At 51.6% G+C, this 20,142-nt stretch overlaps 1 protein-coding gene across 6 annotated transcripts in view; it reads left to right on the top strand.

The window, feature by feature from the left end:
• Window positions 1–20,142, top strand: part of MAPKBP1 (mitogen-activated protein kinase binding protein 1) — a 51,295-nt gene that overhangs the window by 21,485 nt on the left and 9,668 nt on the right. For 4 of the 6 annotated variants that reach the window (XM_042253014.2, XM_027971701.2, XM_060419108.1 and 1 more), the window contains 14 exons: window positions 2,630–2,721; window positions 12,669–12,731; window positions 12,961–13,018; window positions 13,756–13,926; window positions 14,547–14,684; window positions 14,949–15,131; window positions 15,355–15,372; window positions 15,698–15,858; window positions 16,909–17,098; window positions 17,655–17,801; window positions 17,995–18,170; window positions 18,954–19,045; window positions 19,311–19,436; window positions 20,035–20,105. In XM_042253014.2, coding sequence (XP_042108948.1) covers window positions 2,630–2,721; window positions 12,669–12,731; window positions 12,961–13,018; window positions 13,756–13,926; window positions 14,547–14,684; window positions 14,949–15,131; window positions 15,355–15,372; window positions 15,698–15,858; window positions 16,909–17,098; window positions 17,655–17,801; window positions 17,995–18,170; window positions 18,954–19,045; window positions 19,311–19,436; window positions 20,035–20,105 — 1,686 coding nt within the window. The remainder of the gene's footprint in view (window positions 1–2,629; window positions 2,722–12,668; window positions 12,732–12,960; window positions 13,019–13,755; window positions 13,927–14,546; window positions 14,685–14,948; window positions 15,132–15,354; window positions 15,373–15,697; window positions 15,859–16,908; window positions 17,099–17,654; window positions 17,802–17,994; window positions 18,171–18,953; window positions 19,046–19,310; window positions 19,437–20,034; window positions 20,106–20,142) is intronic. The other 2 variants (XM_027971700.2, XM_060419110.1) reach the window with 1 other exon arrangement.

Consider the following 20,142-nt stretch of genomic DNA (forward strand, 5'->3'; position numbering starts at 1 on the left):
GCTCCTCCCCCTCCACAGAGCCAAAGGAAACTGCCTTTTTCCCCCCCCTGGATAGCTGCTCAGAAAGCCAGGAGAAGCCAAAACTCATAAATCCTTTGAAAATCGTCCAAGTTTTGAGCCTGGGTGAACTCCTGCCCATGGGGTTTCCTAGCCCGGGTGTCTGCCCTCCTGCCGAGAGTCCTAGGAGGAAAGTGACAGAGGAGCACAGAGGTGGCAGGGGCCGCAGCTGAGCCCCAGGCCCAGTGGGGGAGATGGCCCTGAGCAGGGCCCCGGACTGCCACTTCAGCCCACTTATGGGCCACGGAGTCAGGTGAGTGGGCCAAGACCAGAATTACTTTTTAATGAAATGGAACGTAATACAAATTGGAGTACATCACATGCAACAAGAGTTATCTATTCTTCTGTGAAACTTTCAGTTTTATGAACAAGCTCACACATGCATGTATGTTTACCCTGGATCAAGCTGTAAACAGTCTCTTAACATGGGTTGTGGTCAAAATCATTTGATAAACACTGGTCTTTCAGGTCTGAGTAACACACATCTCCTTCTTGCTTTATATTGCTGCTGAAAACTCCAAGCAAGTTCCAGATAATTCTCTGTGGAACTGGATCATCTACCCACAAAACACCTACCCAAATTCCTGTCAGAGGGAAGGCAAGCTGAGAACCAACAGACTGGTCTAATTCTTTGGGACCAAAGCTGAAGCATAAGGGAGGGATTGATGCAAATATGAATCCAAAGGATTTGCCTGAAATCAGATTAGCCTGGAGAGAATAGGAGTTGAGAGTGTTTTTAGCTCAGCCCTTGTTTTGGTGACCTTTCTCATCTATGTGGGTAATGCTGGCCTCAGGCTCCTCTTTCTCTGCAGTAGGCAGTTGGTGCAGCAGGAATGTTCCTGAGCACCCCTCCCTCAGGAAGAGCCAGAGGCGCAGTGCCAGGATGGGGGGCGGTGCCATGAACTGAGCATCCCCCAGGCTTCCCCAGGGGTGGTTGGTGTTCTCTAGTCTGTGTGCAGTGCTCAGACCTTTCAGAAAGGTTGCCTGGGTGCCCAGGGGTGGGGGAGGATTGTTAAGCTGAGAAAAAGTGTGTAAAGAGGCTTGTTAGAGCAAAGTATCAAGAATGTCTAGAGCAAGCGAAAGTTAGTTTATCCCCCACTAGGTTTAGCGCCTCAGAAAGACCCAGGGTAGCTGGCGAGTTTGGCTCTTGCCAGGTTGCTGTGGGTAGGCATGGTGCCCTCGAACTCAGCTGCTTCTGTCAGTGAGTAGACATGTGTTGGAATTCCTGGTCTCCATCCTCAAGAAGTACAGAAGACTCTTGGGGACCTTCTGAGGGAATAGCTTTAATTACAATATCCCAGTAAACTTATTTTGGTCTTTGGCCACCTCAGGGCATTTCTTTACAACGTAATTCAAACTAAAGTGGTCCTTGGATATAAGAATTTAAACTGGCCCTCTAGAAACACTTGGAATTCTCCAGTTGGGAGAGTAAGAAAGAAAGAGGAGAGATACTAAAGTGACTATGGGCTTTCCCTCTCTAGAAACTGACAGGGACTAGGAGCCCGTGACCCCTGCCTCGGATGTGAATACTTCTGAAGTGTTTCTGGTTCATGAGGCCCTATTAAGGCCCCAGAGACTCTTAACAGAATACACTCTAGCCTGTTTACATGGCCATTCTGCATTCCGAAGCCCTGCCATCTGAACCAACGAGGACAAGAGGGCCTCCCCGAGGAGGGCCAGTGCAGGGGGCCCAGGAAGTGCTGAGGAGGCTGGCCCGGACTGACAGGCGAGGCATTCCGTAGCAGGGGGTGAGGTGGAGTGATGAGTTACATGGCAGCCTGAACCTTACATGGGCTCATCTAGGAGAAAGCTCAGTGAACGAATCTGAGGTTAGTCCAGTACGTGTCCCAGGGCCTGCAGACAGTGTGGGGTAGCAGCAGTGACTTTGAGAGTGATGGTGAGTGTCTCCTATGGCTGTGTTCTCTCAGAATCTCTGAGTACTTTGCATATGTTTCCCTTTCATCTCTGTGAGAGTTGTGGCTTAATAATAATAATTAGAGTGCTCTGAGCATCTGTGCTTTGCAAAACATAGCATTAAACCATGTCTCTGCCTCCTGGGCTTATAGTCTGTATGAACTGGCTGCCATCTGATGGAGGGGAAGAGTGTGATGGAATGCATAGATCAGGGGTATTATGAGTCACCTAATTGATACCTAACATTCTCCTGGCTCTGGGAGATGAGAGTGGCCTTTCTTTTGTGCCTGCCAAGGCACGATCAGTGACATCCCCTGAGTCTCACAGACCCAAGAGGCCAGTCTGGGGACCCAGGGCTTTACCTTATAAATGGAGTTTTCCTGGATTGGGGGAGTACTTGTTCCTCTGTGGCCATGACCTGAGTTTTAACCACTGCATTTTCTTTTCTTTGGATCCAGCAGTTTGAGCACTGTTAAAAGCTGGTGATGTACACTGGCCTTTTTTCGCGTGTGATCAGGGAGCCGATGCCAAATCAGAACCTGGACAAGCCCCATTCTCCAGAAGACAGGGTCACCAGGAAGGCAGTCAGCACGGGAGAACACCTCCTTCCCAACCCCTTCTGTCCATAACATAACACTTCTCTGTCTTGTTCTCACAGGTGACCTTGGAGAAGGTGCTTGGAATCACAGTGTCTGGAGGCAGAGGACTTGCCTGTGACCCCCGATCGGGGTTAGTTGCCTACCCAGCTGGGTGAGTGTCTTGGCAGTGGTCTTACTGCATGGGAGCTTGTAGCTATGCTCAATCAGTTGGAGCAGGCAGGGTGTTCTGGTGCTTTCTGGGCGGTACATCCAGGTTAATGTTTTGGCCGTTTTTATAAATGAGATGCAGGGCCACATAAAGGTTCCGTGTTGATTGTTGTCTTTGTTGCCATCCTGTCCTGCTCTTTGGCCACCTACACCCACCCACACATACAGATTTATACTTTGTATTACACACAGCTCCCAACTGTTTTCAGCATCTCTAATATCTACCTTTTAGTCATTTTGTTTTATTATTTTTAAAATTTTTGTTTTATATTGGAATAGTGTTGATATATAATGTGTTAGTTTCAAGTGTACAGCAAAGTGATTTAGTTATACATATACACATATCCTTTTTTAGATCCTTTTCACATATAAGTTATTACATAGTACTGAGTTCCCTGTGCTCTACAGTATTATTGGTTATTTATTTTATATATAGTAGCATGTATATGTTTATCCCTCCCCAGCTCCCACCTTTCCCCTTTGGTAACTGTGAGTTTGCCTTTGAAGCCTGAGAGTCTCTTTCTCTTTTGCAAATAAGTTCGTTTGTGCCATCTGTGTAGATCCCACATGTAGGTTCTATCATAGGATGTTTGTCATCCTCTGGTTGACTTCACTTAGTATGAGAATAGGTCCATCTGTGTCGCTGCAAACATATATGGACTTCATGGATTTTATTCTTTTTCATGCCTGAGTAATATTCCAGTGTGTGCACATGCGCGTGCCTGTGTGCATGCGTGCGTGCATGTGTGTGTACGCACGCACGCACAGGGTCCAAAGAGTCAGACATAACTGAAGTGACTTACACACACAGAGATAGATATATATATACCGCATTTTCTCCATTAATCTGTTGATAAGCATTCAGGCTGTTTCCACTTTTTGGCTGTTATGGATAAAGCTTCTCTGATCACTTGGCACGTTGAGAGATGTCAGTGCCCTGGCAGAAAGGTGAGGTTCCAGGGCCGGTGTTCTTTTCCGTGCTGCCTCTTCACTCCTCTGCTCCTGTTCATGAGAAAACCCCAACCGTAGGTGCTTGCAGCTTCTGCAGAAGTGTTTCTTGTGGAGCCTCGGGGGCCCTCCTGCCGCTGGTTTACTCTGTCGCCCTCTGATCCTTGCTGCTGGAACATGAAAATAGGATGGCCTCTTCTCTCCTCCTTCCATCAACTTGGGAATGCCAGGATGCCCAGTAGGACTTCCACAGCAACACCTGGAGTTTTTATATCAGCTATACGATTTCTTTCTCTCTCTTTTTTTTTAAGTTTTATCATCCCTACCTTTATCAAGAACTTTTTCTGTGTCAGGAACTTTGTTAAGCACATCACAGGAATTATTTTATTTAATACTCTGAGCAACCCTGTGAGGTTGGAACTGTTTTCATCGCCTATTTTAGAGGAGGGAAGCTAAGATTCAAAGAGAGAAAGCGTTCTGCTCCAGGTCACACAGCTAGTATGTGTCTGTATTGGGATTCCAACCCAAGTCCTCTGACTGCAAAGCTCTTTTAAAACGGCTCGAGGCAGGGAGGGAGACCAGACTTGCCATTTATTTTTTAAAGCTGCCTTTCCCCTAAGCTGTTTACCCACTCTTTGAATGAGAAGAGCCCAATTTATGGTCAGCTCAGTGTATTCCAGGGAGCCTTCAGCCCCTGGGTTCTGGGGTCTGTCTCTTCTGAGTGGCCGTTTGGCATTTGACGTCTGTGCTGGGGGACTGGGAGCTGAGCTGACTTTACCCTTCAGGGGCTGAGCTTGCCTCCTCCTGTTTCCAGAAGCAAGGTGATGAATGATCTCTGTCGCTGGATACCCTGTGCAGTCTGCCTCTGGGGAATTCCACTCATGCCTGCCTCGGCCTGGAAAAGCCAGGTTCCTTCTTGTTGGAGGTGGTACGGGGGCTGGATGCGGGACAGACTGGGAAGGCTGGGACGGCTGCTCCAGCTGTGCTGAGCCCTGTGCCCCTGCCCTGGGGAGTGTGGAGCTCTGCTCCGGCTCTTGCGCACCTACTGTGACCCCAGATGCCTTTAAGGGTGTGTGCTTCAGTTTACGGGCAGGCCCCAGCCTGGTGCGTGTGCCTGGGAGTCATCCCTCCAGGTGGTGTATGGAGGCTTCCTTGCTGTCACCTCCAGTGGGTTTCCTGCGTGTGTTTGGCTTGGGCCAGCCCTGGGCAGTGCCCTGATCCACTTCCTGACCATTTGACTTCCTAGAACTCTGAGTTCTCCCTTTGCAAATGGCTTTTTTCTGGGTGTTTGGTTTTGCTCTGTGCTAAAGCTCACCTTGTGCCTCAGTGGTATCTGGGGGGCCGCCAACGTCTGTGTGAGCCCTGGAAGAGCAGGCTCTTCCCCCCCACCTCCGTCTTCCTTCTCTTCTTCCCTGGTGATCCTCGCCCCGCCCCCATCCCCCACTCTCTAGTTCCTAGTGTGCTTGTTGCTCTAGGAGCAGTTCAGGTATCCTAGAAACAAGAAGAGAAACAAAGCTCCAGAAATTCTCCCAGAGGCCTAGAGGCAAAGATCAAACCAAAACAAAGTTTTTCTGAAAGGAAATGAAACAGCTCAGGGAGGGTGGGGTGGAGAGCAGAGGTAGGCTGAAGTCTCTGGGGAGGGGCCCTTCAGCTTTGGTGGCTCTCGCGTCTCTTCTCCAGAGCCCTCCCTTAGCTGTTCTCCCCACAGGAAACCCACCCCCGACCTGTCACATTTTAAGCCCCTTGCTCCAGGAGGCTGAGCTGGTCCACGGATAGCTTTGAGGCCCTCAGTTTAGTTGAAAACCCATAACTGACTGGGACTCCTTTCCCAGCTGCCCTGGTAGAGGGTTTTAGGACCTTTAGAGCCCGGCACCAGCCCCTGTTGCTGCTGTGGAGTCAGTCAGTTGGGAGAATGGGTTTCTCTCGACCCCTGATGCCTGAGTGCAGAGCCTCTGCGCAGACCTGCTCCTGGGGTGGGAGGTGTCCTGGAACAGTGAGGGCCCTGTCTGGTAGCCAGGAAAGGACCCCTTGGTGGTTTAAGTCGGGAGGAGGAGGGGAAAGCCCGCTCTCCTGGGGAGGCCCTCCATTTACTCAGCGCCTGTTGGAGTCGACGCTGAGAGACCCAGCTCCAGGGCTTTGGGCTGCATGTGAAGCCACAGAATCTCCTTCTGGCCCGCGTTCTAGTGGCAGCTGAGCTGAAGGAGCACGCTGCTACCTTCTTCCTCTCTGTGGTAAACACTGGGTACGCGGCGGTCGCCAGGGAGTGTGTGGCGTGGTGCACAGACTGGGTGGAGCTAAGGAAAGAGGATGCCTGGACTCGGTGCCCTGATGGCTGTGAGTCATGCGCGAGGCCACCCGTAGACACCCGTCTCCTCCGTGCCTTTTCTCCTGGCTTCCCAGCAGATCTCACTCCAGAAACAGGGCCCTGTAGATCTTCCCAGAAGACCTTGTTCATCCATGCAGTCACTCGTGTGTGGCAGATACTTGGTGGAAACCTAATCTGTATACTCTTCAGCTGCAGGGTATACAGTGGTGATAAGACGGACAGTGTCACCGCTTCTTCCGGGTTTAAGGTGGTGGTGGGGGGGGTGGGCGGTGGTAAGCAGATAGGAAGCATGTAAATAAACAAATGAGCACGATAATATCAGAGAGTGGTCAGTGTTCTGAAGGAGAGACGGAAAGGAGAGTAAGTGAATACCCTGGAGTGGGGTGGGAGTAGGGCTGGTCAGGGCTCAGTGGGAGCTGGCCTTTGAGCTGTTGTCTGGGTGACAAAGAGGAATCCCTGTGTGAAGATCTGCGCTTTCAGGTGGAGACCTCAACTACAAAGGTCCCAAGAAAGCACGCATTGATTCATTTGTTTGAGTAGCTAAGCAGCAGCCACGGTGGCTAGACCCTGGTGAGTGAGAGGAAGGGGCTCTGATCCTGCCTTTTGGACCTGACTCATGAGTCCTGTGAGATCCACTTCCTGTCCTGGAAGGGAATATGTTCAGATTCCCCTGGGCAGAGAGACATGTACCATGTTATTTACTGGGTTATTATTGCCAGTTTTCTTTTCCCATTCCTTTCAGTGGATGGGTGGTGGGTCTCATAGAGCATCTCAGAAACAGAGGCCAGTGGGTCTCATGATCTGGCCTAGGAAGGCTACTTATTTGGAAGGATGCCAGGTATCTAAAGAGGACTACAATCAAGGATGCTCCAGGCAATGTCCTAGACTCATCATCTCTTAGAATAATTAAAACCATAAGATTTCCCCTTTGGGAGTGAATCTGGAGGGACAGTTTGTAATTCCACACCTGGAGGAGGACCCTGATGAGGCACTAGTGCTCTGGAGGCCCTGGATGGGAGACTGTAGTTGGAGTTCCTGTTGCCACTGCTGACCCCTGGATAGCCATTTCCTTGTTACTGGTGCCCCAGGGAACCTGTCAAGAAGATGGCTAGGAGCGCCCTGCTGGTTATTATGCATATTCTTTTCTTCAGTTCTCACAACAATCCTGAGACATAGATATTATTATTCTTGTCTGATAGATGAGGAAACTGAGGTTCAGAGAAGTGAAGAACTTTGCCCAAGATCACACAGTATGTTAGCAGACAGGTCTGCCTGACCCCAGTTTTCCTATTCTTTCCATCATCACACTGCCTTCCAGCATCAGTGAGTCCTAGAAGCCTAAGGTCGGGGAGAACTGTGGACCTGCCCGGGGTGTCTGCTACTCAGGAGGTTCTTTGGGAGTTAGGGCTTTGAGATCTAGTAGCTAATGACTTAAAGATTTATTCACAAATATTTATGGAGTGTTAATTTTCTAGGCCTTTGGGATTTAACAGTAAACAAAGTAAACAGGTATTACTGTCAGCTGGCAGTCTAGTGATGAAGATAGATCCTATTGCCTCCCCAAAAGAAAACTATATGGAATATTACAAGCTGATGTGTGCTTTGGAAAAAGTATAAGCAATAGGCAGTGAGAGGGAATAGGGGATGTCGGGTTGTGGAGTTATAGTGTTCAAAAGGCACACAGGGTGATGTGTGAGCAAGGCTTGAGGACCTTTGGTGTGCCTCTGTGAGTCCCCTTCTGATTTTACTTGGTCTTAAAGAGGAAATTTTAGGTGCAGGGCCACAGCTCAGACCTTCTGTGTTCTCCTTGCGTGTGCCTCTTCTGCATTCCTTGCTCATCCCAGGGTTCTGGAGGATGGAGAGTCGTAGGAGGCGGATCCTGTGGGAATGCTGGGCTCTTGGTGACGGCAGCAGGCCTGGACTTGTCTGGGGAGGGGGCCAGTCGAGGGCTTGACCCTTCCTGGTTCAGAGAAGTCCCTGGGCAGCAGGCCCAGCACCTGGTATGGGGTGCTCTACCACGTGACTCCTGGCCTGAGGCCCAGAGGGACTGAGGCCTCGCCGCCTCCCTGAGAGGGAGCAGTCTTCTTGCACCTGCACCCTGGGGTTCTGAACCATGGGACCCGGCCGGTTGGGCCAGCCCAGCCCTGTCAGATGGAGGATAGCAGCCAGCACTGCTGCTCGGGCACGTGCCGATGGCTGCCTGCTGTGCTGGCCAGGGTCAAGGGATGTGGAGGCCAAAGGCCAAAGGTTGGTGCAAATGGCACCCTGCCCACCTCAGTCCTAGCAGACTGGGAAACTTGTTCAAAGGTCAGAGAAGACTGAGGAGGCTCTCACATCAGTGTTCTTGAGGTCTCTTCTGTTGGGAGGACCTCAGCAAGGTGGGCACAGGGAAACTTGGAGGTCTTTGCCAAGTCGTGCCTTCCCTCCACCATCTGCATTATCGTCCTCACAAGTGGAGCTGTGGCTGTGGGCTGGTCTCTTTCCTGCTCTTTCTCTTTGTTGGAAGGTTCCCAAATTTGAATAATTAGAAGTAAAAATTTCAGCTTAAGGGCCAATCTCTGTGTGTTTCCCTCCTTGGCTTAACTCTTCCATGCCACTCAGAGTTTTCCCGGCTGTGCTGGGAGGTTGGGAGGTGTTAGAGAAGGGAAAGGTTGCCTCATAGCTTGTCATCCTCTGTCCACATTGTCTGTTTATGCACACACGCTGCTCTCCCACTTCCCACCACCATGGAGTCAAACCTGGGGAAGAAGGAAACAAAAGACGCTACGGTCCAGCAGGGCTCAAAGCTTGCGTGCAGTGACTGGAGAGTGTGTTAAGCCGTCTAATGCACTGCCCTTGAAAGGTTACCATGCTGCTTTGGGTTTGAAGCTGCCTGCATCACCTGCTTTTTCTGAATGTGGAATGTGTCAGAATCTATATTGATCTAATTCCAGTCAGATCTGCTCTCGGCTGAAGCCCTCTGCCGTGATTTATCTGGAGCTGATCTGAAAGCTAGGTAACCCAGAGCCATTCAGACTGGAAGCCGTCACCAGAGAGGACAAGCCCGTGGAGCCCTCCTTAGCCTTAGAAAATGTCAGCTTTCCCGAAAACTTACTGGGCTTTGCTGATGGTGTCAGGCCTGGGGTGGGGGGTGGGGGGTATGCTTTTTCATACATTGAATAAAATATTAAAATCTAAATATTTAGACCTATCAACTTTGAACTATAACTGCTCTAATTTTCTGTGCCCGTTATGATTTCCCAGAATTCTGTAGCCAGAATCCCTTTTCCCTCCAAGCGCCCCAGTCTCCTCTCCCTCTTCTCAGAAGCTTCTGCCCTGGCACCTTGTGCATTAGGTCGGTGTGCTTTCTGTGCTTGTCTCGCCTCTTCAATTGCAGTTTTCTCTTCTTTCTCTCACTTACTCCACTCTGCTTTCCTTAGAGCACAGCTCCTAGAATCCTGACTCTGTTTTGCTTTTGCTGGAATGCCTTGAAAAGGCCTCTGGACTCGTTTCTCCACCTTGAAATGGGGATAATTGTACCAGCCACAAAACTTGTTGTGAGGATAGCTAAGACCAGATCTCTCAGGTGCTTAGCAGAGTGCCTGCTATACAGAACCTGCTAGATGAATGGCAACTCTTATTATTGGGCCCACAGTGTGAAGAGCAGACCAGTTACTGAAGGAGGTGGAAAGCCATCATGTTGAGAGTTCACTGCAGCCCTCGCATGGTGCTTGCTAACTTAGCCAGGTGGTTTCGCCTCCCTTCTCTTTCTGTGCTGCTGTCCTAGAGCCTGGGGAGAGTGTCTCCCTCAGCATCCCCCCCGACCACGTCCCTTCCTTGCTACTTTCCAAGGTTATCGTCTCCTAAATGGATGAAGATGTAGATACTTTCTTTCCCCAAGCTTAACCCAGTTCTCTTCCCTTGGCTGCCTTCCCAGAAATAAATAAAGCTTCCTTTAAAGTTTTTACCATTACTCAGATCCTAACAGGACTCACCCCCGGTTTTCGGAGGGAGATACCTGACACACAGCCCCTGGGCACCTCATTCCCCACTGCCTGGAGTCTCTTTTGGCTTCTTGTCTGTGCTCCAGGAGGAGGAATAGTAAGATCTGCCATTTGTTTGGTCCCTCTTTGTGTCCAAAAAATTATTTGATCCTATACAGAAGTCCTGACAGCTTGATCTTAGAGGCTCCTTTTAAACAAATAATGAAGTAGTTTGTGACTTACCCAGGGGCACAAAGCTTTTCATAACAGAACAAGGACTCCAACCCTGGTGTCTGACTCCAGAGCCTATCCTGTCTGCACTGCCCCTCCCTGCTCCAAGGATCCAGAGATCTTCGGTGTCTCCTCCCATAGGAGACAGGTGGGCATGCTAGGGAGGAGAGTCTGGCCTACGGATACCCCAGTTGACCAAGCCAGGGGAGCATTCATCCATTCAGTAAATGGTTTTGAACAACTAAACCTAACAGACACAGGAGAGCAGCGAGCAAACCCAGGCACAGTTCCCACGCTCGTGAAAGACACAGGCTAGTGGTGGAGGAGTGTGTAATCAGTGCCCTGCTGTAGGCACAGACAGCTGGACTCGACATGCTGAGATAAACTAAAATGGGAGAGAATGTGAAGAAGAATGTGTATACATATATGAAACTGAATCACTGTGCTGTCCAGCAGAAATTAACGCAACATTGTAAATCAACTGTACTTCAATAAAATACATTTTAAAATATTAAAAAAAATGTTAAATTGAGTTGTGATAAACGTCACAAAAGACTAGTACAACTGTGTTGTGAGAGCATGTACTGAGGCCATCTTACCTGAGATGTGAAGGAGGTTAAGTGTTAACCAGCTGGGAAAAGGAGGGAGAATGCTCTAGACCAGGCAGGGGCTCTAGCAGAGGCGTGGAGTGGGAGGACCACAGCCAGCAAAAGGGCGAGGGTGAAATGGGGCAGGGGCCACACCACCCAGAGCCTTCACACAGCCCTTATTTAAGGGCTTGTGTCTTAGAAGCTCCCCAGGGATGCTCAGCAGGGCTGACACAGTCAGATCAAACAGACACAGTGTTTGATGTGGAGAGCACAGGACACTGCAAGACCTGCTGTCTGTCGGAGCCGAGTTCCCTCACTTCAAGACTTGGAGAGTTGGACCAGATGATCTTTAAAGATACCCAGCACAGTGCATTAAATTCCTTCCATCCTTCCTTCTGGCTCTAAGGTTCTATGAATCTTACCTGTTTGGGAGGAATTAGACCCCCTGCATCCTGGATTGCCCCTAACAGAAGCATGTAACCATGATTTTGGTTACATTTTAAAAAACCCTCCTGACATGGTATTCTAGAAGGGAATTGGAAGACTGAAAGTTGGTATAAAGAGAGGAGAAAGTAATGAGGAAAAAGAAGCAAAGATTAGGAGATGGAGGGAGAAGAAAGAGCATTGAGAAGGGATTTGGGGACAGGAGTTAGAGGAAAAGATGTTGTGACTCAGGAATTCCAAGGCTGTCAGTCAGCCTGGCAGTTCTGGGCATAGCAGGTGTCCTTCAGAGATCCCAGTGTCCCCAGAAATTACCTGTGGAATTTGTATATTAAAGTTGTTTATTGACCTTGAGATGCTGAGCCGTCACTAGCAACTTGTACTCACTTTGGTTTCGAGTTCCTAGCGAGTGGTGGGTTTTAGGTATGGGGGCTGCAGTGTTTTCCCACTAATCAAGGCTGTGTCTGAACCTTCTCTCCCCTTCCCTCACCTGGGGCAGCAGGCTCCACACCTGCTCCGGTAGCTAGTCACAGTTCTGATGCAGCCATGAGCAGAAGGGCAGTGAGGCCCAGCCTGCCGACAGCCGAGAGCCTAAGGGAGTACATCGCTGGCTATAGCTTTCTGCTTCTTGCTCCCAACTCCTGCTACCTGGAAAGTCAGTCAGAGCCCAGTCCCATCCAACCTTGCCCTCTGGCTGGAGAGGGTGCTCCCAGCCTTCTTCCATTGTCTTCTGGCAGTCTGGAGGGTCCTTCTCAGGCTCCTTGGGGCCAGGCATCCTCAGGGGTGGGCTTCCCAGGCCCTCCCAGGCTGTCTCTGCCCCTCCCTCTAGTCTTATTGACCCTCCTGGCAGTTCTGGTCCCTGCCTCCCACCCGCTGCATCACCTGATGCATAGCGGGGGTGTGTGTGCCGGGGCAGGGGTGGGGTTGGCTCTTGCCAGGTATACACGTGGACACACATGTGAGAGGCCTCACTCCTTGGAGCACGAATACTTGACACACGTGTGACTCCAAGCCACACTGGCTCTGTGTGCATCTGCAGCCTGCTTTGCCCAAATCGCGTGAGTTCTCTCCTTCCGCTCCCCTTCGTGGGCTGGTGAGGCTCTGGGAGGGCCTCGGTCCCTGCTGCCCTGTGGCAGAGATGGCGCTGGTGCTGGGGCACGTGGTGAGCCATCTTGCAGGGAGCCCTTCCACCTCATGAGGCTGGGAAGTGGGTCCTTGTGGGTGGGAAAGGAAGCAGGAAGAACAAGTTTCCAGGAGAAAGCAGTCAGTTGCCCTCTGTGGCTAGTGATGCCCCTCTGAGCCGGTCGCCCCAGCTCCTTGGCCTGGGGGACTGGAGCTCCTGGGGGCGCCGTGGTTTGGTGCTGAAGTCGGGTTGCCTTCCTCATCTTCCCAGGTGTGTGGTCGTGCTGTTCAATCCCCGGAAACACAAACAGCACCACATCCTCAACAGCTCCAGGTAAATGGGTCTGGGCCCTCGGGGAGCATCTCCTGGGAGCTGTGAGAAGGCGCAGTCTGGGGTCTCTGTGGCGCTGGGGATGGGGATATGGCTGGGCCCCCGGGCCAGCCAGGGAAATGCCACCTGTACCGCTGGTTGTCTGCTGGTCTTGGCTCTCGAGGGGACTGTGCAGGAGCCAGGCTTAGACCGGGCTGCCAGTGCTCCTTTGAGCCCACCTCATTTCTTGCAGGAAAACCATCACTGCCCTTGCCTTCTCTCCTGATGGCAAGTACTTGGTCACTGGAGAGGTGAGTGAGGAGGGGCTGCAGAGCTCTGAAGAGGGCAGGTGCCCTGGCCGCAGCAGAGAACTTCAGTCCTGGGCATGGTTAGGGCTACTGCCACTCTGGCTTCCTGAACCGGTGTCAAATCCCAGTTTTGGTTGTACCTTGAAACAGTGGTTTTTGAAGCCTTAGTGGGCATCACAGTCAACTGAGTGCTTGTTAAAGTGCACATTGCTGGATCTGCTCCTGGAGTTTCTGGTTCTGTGGGCCTGGGAAGGGACCCCAGATTTTGCATTTCTAACAAGTTCTCAGATCTCACTGATTCTGCTGGTTTAGGAAGCACACTGAAAACCTCTGCCTTAAGATATTCCTTATGCCAGGGGGCCCCCTGCTGGGCACATGCGGGACACCTGTCCCTCTCAGTCTCTCACAGGGAGGCAGTAGGGGCAGAAATAGGCGTGGGTGGTAGTGGTCCTCAACCCTGACTGCCTATCAGAATCACTCTAGGAACTTTGAACAAATACAGAGGTGCAGACCCTTACCGGGAGATACTGAACTGAGTCTGGGAGCATTTTCTGATAATGGTTGTAATCCTGAGATATTTATCATGTTTCCTCTATACCTTCGCCTGTGTAGCACTCTGCCCTTGGCCAGGGGATCCTTAGAGAGACTGTGCCCAGTCACTGGAGAGGTAGGGCCCCAACCCTGAAAGGCTAGGGAGGCTGTGCCTCTGGCCCTCATTGCCTGTTCCTGCCTCCCTGCAGAGTGGGCACATGCCTGCCGTGCGCGTTTGGGATGTGGCAGAGCACAGCCAGGTGGCTGAGCTGCAGGAGCACAAGTATGGTGTGGCTTGTGTGGCCTTCTCCCCGAGCGCCAAGTACATCGTCTCTGTGGGCTACCAGCATGACATGATCGTCAATGTCTGGGCCTGGAAGGTGAGTGGCCCTGGCTGGGCTGGCCTGGCACCCTCAGGGGGGTCCAAGGGTCAGTTGAGGAGTCAGGAAGCTATTGACCTGAGTCCCTTCATTCCACTCTGCTGCTCAGTTACATTCTAGAAAATGACCTGAAGCAGAAAAGAGGAACTGTATAGCCAAGTGTGTTGGTAGAAAGAGGCTAGCTTTGTGCCTCCGAGGACCTCCAGAGGAAATGAATGTCTTCAGCTCCTCTGGAAAAGGATTCTCCTTCCTCCCCTCTTTTTCTGACCAGTAAATCCTGGAAAGTGAAAGGAAGTGTTAGTTGCCCAGTTGTGTCCGACTTTTTGCGACCCTATGGACTGTAGCCTGCCAGGCTCCTCTGTCCATGGAATTCTCCAGGCAAGAATGCTGGAGTGGGTTGCCATTCCATTCTCCAGGGAAACTTCCTGACTCAGGGATTGAATCTGGGTCTTCTGCATGGCAGGCAGATTCTTAACCACATGAGCCACCAAGGAAGTCCAAATCCTGGAGAGAAACATTTTAAAGTGCAAATCCTATCTTATCCTCCTCCATCTTCTGAGCCTCTTTATTCTTCACTCCAAGAGGCAGAACTTTGATTCTTCCATTGACTTTCTCTCCAGAAAAACATCGTGGTAGCCTCTAATAAGGTGTCCAGTCGGGTCACCGCGGTGTCCTTCTCTGAAGATTGCAGCTACTTTGTTACTGCCGGTAACCGGCATATCAAATTCTGGTACCTTGATGACAGCAAGACCTCAAAGGTGAGGTGCTGAGGCTGGAAATAGCCTCCAGGGCCAGGGTCTGCTCACCCACCCCAGGAGACACTGCTCCCTTGGGCCCCCTCTCTGCTCGCTCACCAGCCACCCAGAAGTTCTGGATGAATCAGGTGCTGCCTGCGCCTAGGGACAGTCTCAAAGGGCAGGGGTGGGGGGGGCTTGCTGTGTCTCTTGGCTCCCTCTCCCCAGGCCGAGTCTCTGGGGCGGCTGAAGGGCGGATGGGTGGGCAGCAGCAGTGTGTCTCCACAGGTTAATGCCACTGTGCCCCTGCTGGGCCGCTCGGGGCTGCTGGGGGAGCTGCGGAACAACCTGTTCACTGACGTGGCCTGTGGCAGAGGGAAGAAGGCAGATAGCACCTTCTGCATCACGTCCTCAGGGCTGCTGTGCGAGTTCAGTGACCGGAGGCTTCTGGACAAGTGGGTGGAGCTGAGAGTAAGTACCTTGTCCAGCTGGCTGGGGGCTGCCCGGTCTCCGCCCAGGGCAGAGCTGGTGCCCATGGCTCCGCCCCAGGGGCGGGGTCTGCGGGCGGGAGGGTCCCCCAGGAGGAGGAAGCTTGAAGCCCGTGCTTGGCCGGGTTCCAGCCCACGCAGATGAGTGTAACTGCCTCCTCTCTGCTCTCTTCCTGTCTTTCTTTCCCCTGCTTTCCTCTTCTCAGAACACAGACAGCTTCACAGTAAGTGGTGCTAGACTCTTGCCCTCTTTCTCATGCTGTTCCTTTCTCTTTGCTGGGCTTTTCCTGTTTTGTCCCCTTGGCCAAAACCTCTGGTGCCTTCCAAGGCTCCTGGGCTCCCATCCCTGGTCGGCACATGGCTGTGGGCCCTCTGGCCACCTGCTGCTGGAGGGTGGGTGTCTCTAGGTAACAGCTGAGGGGCTCAGGCCTGTGCAGCTGGGCTGCTTTCCCCTCGCTCCTGCCTTGGTGGGTGTCTCCTCTAGGCAGGTGACTGTTGAGGAGGGGTTGAGGGGGTGGCCCATGCTGATCCAAGCCCCTCTGCCTGCAGACCACCGTGGCCCACTGCATCTCCGTGAGCCAGGACTACATCTTCTGTGGCTGCGCTGATGGCACCGTGCGCCTCTTCAACCCCTCCAACCTGCACTTCCTCAGCACCCTTCCCCGGCCCCACGCCCTGGGGACAGACATCGCCAGTGTCACAGAGGCCAGGTGAGCTGTGCGGGACCCCTGCCTCCATTTCAGAGCTTGACTCCGCACCCAGCCTTCCCTCCCTCTGCTTCAAGGTGAAGGTATCAGCACCCCAAAGATTACATGAACGTCTCTGCAGAAACACAGATTTGGCTTTAAGGGTACATGGAACACCGTGGGGGAACATGGAGTATCTCTGTGCAGGCGTTAGGGGTCGCTTAGTGTCAGATTCGGAGAAGGCAATGGCGACCCACTCCAGTACTCTTGCCTGGAAAATCCCAGGGATGGGGGAGCCTGGTAGGCTGCAGTCCATGGGGTTGCTAAGAGTCGGACACAACTGAGCGACTTCACTTTCACTTTTCACTTTCATGCATTGGAGAAGGAAATGGCAACCCACTCCAGTGTTCTTGCCTGGAGAATCCCAGGGATGGGGAGCCTGGTGGGCTGCCGTCTCTGGGGTTGCACAGAGTCGGACAGGACTGAGCAACTTAGCAGCAGCAGCAGCAGTGTCAGATTTGGGTTTGCATTCAATGATTTTAGGACTGGTTCCAGGGACTGAAGTTTTGCTTTGGTTGGATGCTGTGAGGAAGTGGGGGGCAATTCCACTATTGGACATTTAATAACTTCTATCTGAAAGGTAGTAGGAAAGGTGTGGAGCTAAAGCTGTAACTGATAGGTAAAGGAATAGCAGTCAGTCCTGAAAGATGGGAAACGGTGATGATCGGTCTTCTCTGTGGCTGGGACAGTAATCTTGTTTTTATCTGTCTTGGAACCACTGCAGAGGGGCTTGTTTTTGTTTCACTCCATCGTGGCCGCAGTCACCTCGTCTGCTGTTGGTGTTCTGAGCCCTGGTCCGTGCTTGTCAGGAGAGCATGCTGGTCTGGCAGCAGGGGCGGCTCCCAGCTGAGAGCTGTCAGAGCAGCGCTTTCCTCTCAAGCAGCTGCTTCCAAACCTGTGGGTCTGAAGAGGGCTCCCGTGCTCTGCTCCTTCCTCTGTGGCTTGGCTTCTGTTTTCATTCCCTCATTTCCATAGCTCCTCACTCACCGCTTTGCACTGTCTTCTTCCCCACAGTCGCCTCTTCTCTGGAGCGGCCAATGCCAGATATCCAGACACCATCGCCTTGACCTTCGATCCTACTAATCAGTGGCTGTCCTGTGTGTACAATGACCACAGCATTTATGTTTGGGATGTGAGGGACCCCAAGAAAGTGGGCAAGGTGTATTCGGCTCTGTATCATTCCTCCTGCGTCTGGAGTGTGGAGGTAGGTGGCCTGGCTCGGACACATTGTGGGGATGGAGAGTGAGGATCCCCAAGTAGAACACTGTGTTCCTGCTCCCTCCTCCTTTCTTCAGCAGCAGCCCTGTGTATCCACGTACCCCCAGATGGGTCCTGGGGACCGATCCTGAATTTTAGTACTTAAATGTCTCAGGCTTCTTCCAATGGGCCCCTGTCCATCCTTAGCTCTGCCTTGTCCTGGGCTGGATGATCTTGAACAAGTTACTGAACTTACCTGAGTTTTGTTTTCTCAGTGGTAAAATGATGTACCTAATTCATCTAATTGTTTTAAGAATTAAGTGAAAAACTGTGAGTGGAGTATTTCATAGTAAGCATAGCAGAGTACCTTGTCTTTGGTGAATGTGCTTTCCCTCAGCGATCTGAAGAATATCTAATAGTTGCAGTTTGCTTATCATGTGACAGACTCTGGGCTAAGCCTTGGCCAACAACAGCTCCTTAGTCTCGTTCCCTTCTGTCTCCGTGGGCTGGCAGGCAACTGCTGCCTACCTGGAGCTCTGACTTTCTACCCTCTGCCCCTTCAGGTCTACCCCGAAGTGAAGGACAGTAACCAGGCCTGCCTACCCCCCAGTTCCTTTATCACCTGTTCCTCCGACAACACTATCCGCCTGTGGAACACAGAGAGCTCCGGGGTGCATGGCTCCACGCTGCACCGGAACATCCTCAGCAATGTGAGCCTGGGCCCCTCCATGCTGAGCACCTGTGTTCCCTTGCCTTCTCAGGAACTGGGTCCCCAGACTTGATCTCCGAGTTCTTATGTGGCCTTCCCCTGCAAGTCATGGCTTTGTCTTGTCCAGCATTCCTCTCCTCTCCCCTGTACTGATCAGACCTGTCTTACCCACTTCTCCTGACCTGCTCCTCCAGGACCTCATTAAGATCATCTATGTGGATGGGAACACTCAGGCCCTGCTGGACACTGAGCTGCCCGGGGGAGACAAAGCTGATGGGTCCCTGATGGATCCCCGCGTGGGCATTCGTTCTGTGTGTATCAGCCCCAATGGACAGCATCTCGCTTCAGGGGACCGTGTGGGCACACTCAGGTAAAGCCAGCTCTGGCATGGGTACCACCTGCCTCTGGTGGTGTGGGTTGGGGGGAGTTAGGTCCCCAAGGACAGAGCTTTTGAAAATCTTGGCTCAAAAAGATTGGGAAAAAGATATTCATATACAAGGGAAAGATAATTATAGTAAAAAAAACCAGCAGAAACCATTCTAATCAAGTAATCAGGCTTACATTCTCATATCAACATCATAAACCCCATAATACAATGCTCTACAAAAGGACATCGCAGTTTTTCTGTGGTATTCTTGCCAAAATTGCAGAAACTCGGTCCCATCATGAGAAAACATCAGACTAACTCAAATTGAGGTACATGTGACCGAGCACCTGCACTAATCAGTACTCTTCCCAAGTGTCAGGATTACGAAAGGGAAGCAAAGACGGAAGAATTGTTACAGACAGGACACGCAGGAGAAATAATAACTCAGTGCAGTTGGACTCTGGATAGGATCCTAGATCCAGAAAAGAGGACATTGTGGGAAAACTGGTGGAATTCAAGTAGAGCCTTTAGGCCCTGGTATTGTACTGATGTAAGCTTCCTTGTTCTGGTAAGTGGACTGTTGTTACGTAAGACGATTACATTAGGGAAAGCTGAGTAAGGGGAATATGGAAGCTCTCTGTACTTATTTCAACTTTTCTCTAACCTGAAAGTTCAAAAATAAATTTTAAAAAAGGTCAGGAGAGAGGATGTAACAGAGAAAGCAGAGTGAGTCTGTCTTCCTGCAGCCCGGCAGTGACCTCCTCCCGCCTCTCCTTATCTCTTCAGGGTGCACGAACTGCAGTCCCTGAATGAGATGCTGAAGGTGGAGGCCCATGACTCGGAAATCCTGTGCCTGGAGTACTCTAAGCCGGACACAGGTGAAGAGGATGTCTGGTACCCATGCCAGAGGCTTAGGGCTCCTCTAGTCCCGCTAGTGCCGCTTACATCAATCCTGGTTGTTGGATGTGGGACTGAAAATCCTTTGAATCATTTGGTGTCTTTGCAGATTTAGAGGAGGGCAGCTCTGCCTCTTCTCCATGGTTGCCTTGGCTTAGGGATATGGGGCTCAGTTCTTGTTAGCTGGGCCCAGATAGGGGCCTGCTCTAGGCACACATGGGCTGATGAAGTTTTTCCAACCCACAGGTCTGAAGCTCCTAGCATCAGCAAGCCGGGACCGGCTGATCCACGTGTTGGATGCTGGACGGGAGTACAGCCTACAGCAGACACTGGACGAGCATTCATCCTCCATCACTGCTGTGAAGTTTGCAGGTAGTGGCAGGGCAATTGGGATACATTCTGCCACCTACGACTGACACCCCCTGCCCCCTGTGTTCTGCCTCCATGAGAAGGGTGTGCCAGTCGCGGGGAGTGTAGGACTCCCTGCCAGCTGGCTGGCTTGGGACTAGATGGGAAAACAGATGAAATATGGACTCTTAGTATGGGGGATACTTATCAACCAGGCTTGATGAGGATGGGGAGAAAGGAGGGCCTGGATTTGAAGAGAAGCATCCTGATTTAGATCTTCTCTGGGACTCAAACGGTAAAGAATCTGCTTGCAATGCAGGGACCCAGGTTTCATCCCTGGGTCAGGAAGATCCCCTGGAGAAGGGAATGGCAACCTACTCCAGTATTCTTGCCTAAAGAATCCTATGGACAGAGGCGCCTGGTGGGCTACAGTCCACGGAGTCAAAAAGAGTCAGACAGGACTGAAGGAATAACACTTTCACTTTTCACTTCATCCTGATTTAATGGGTGGTCCCAGCCGTGTTGAGTAGCTCACAGAGGGAAAGTGTTGAGGGAGGCAGAGGGCAGACTGGACCCGTCGTGGTGAGAGCAGTGGGAACAGCTCAGCCCCCTTCCTCTACAGCCAGCGATGGGCAAGTCCGCATGATCAGCTGTGGAGCAGACAAGAGCATCTACTTCCGCACTGCGCAGAAGGTGAGGTGACCAGGCGTCCCTGAATGGGGCAGTGGGT

This window comes from Ovis aries, chromosome 7 (assembly GCF_016772045.2).
Source record: "Ovis aries strain OAR_USU_Benz2616 breed Rambouillet chromosome 7, ARS-UI_Ramb_v3.0, whole genome shotgun sequence".
Taxonomy (NCBI): Eukaryota; Metazoa; Chordata; class Mammalia; order Artiodactyla; family Bovidae; genus Ovis; species Ovis aries.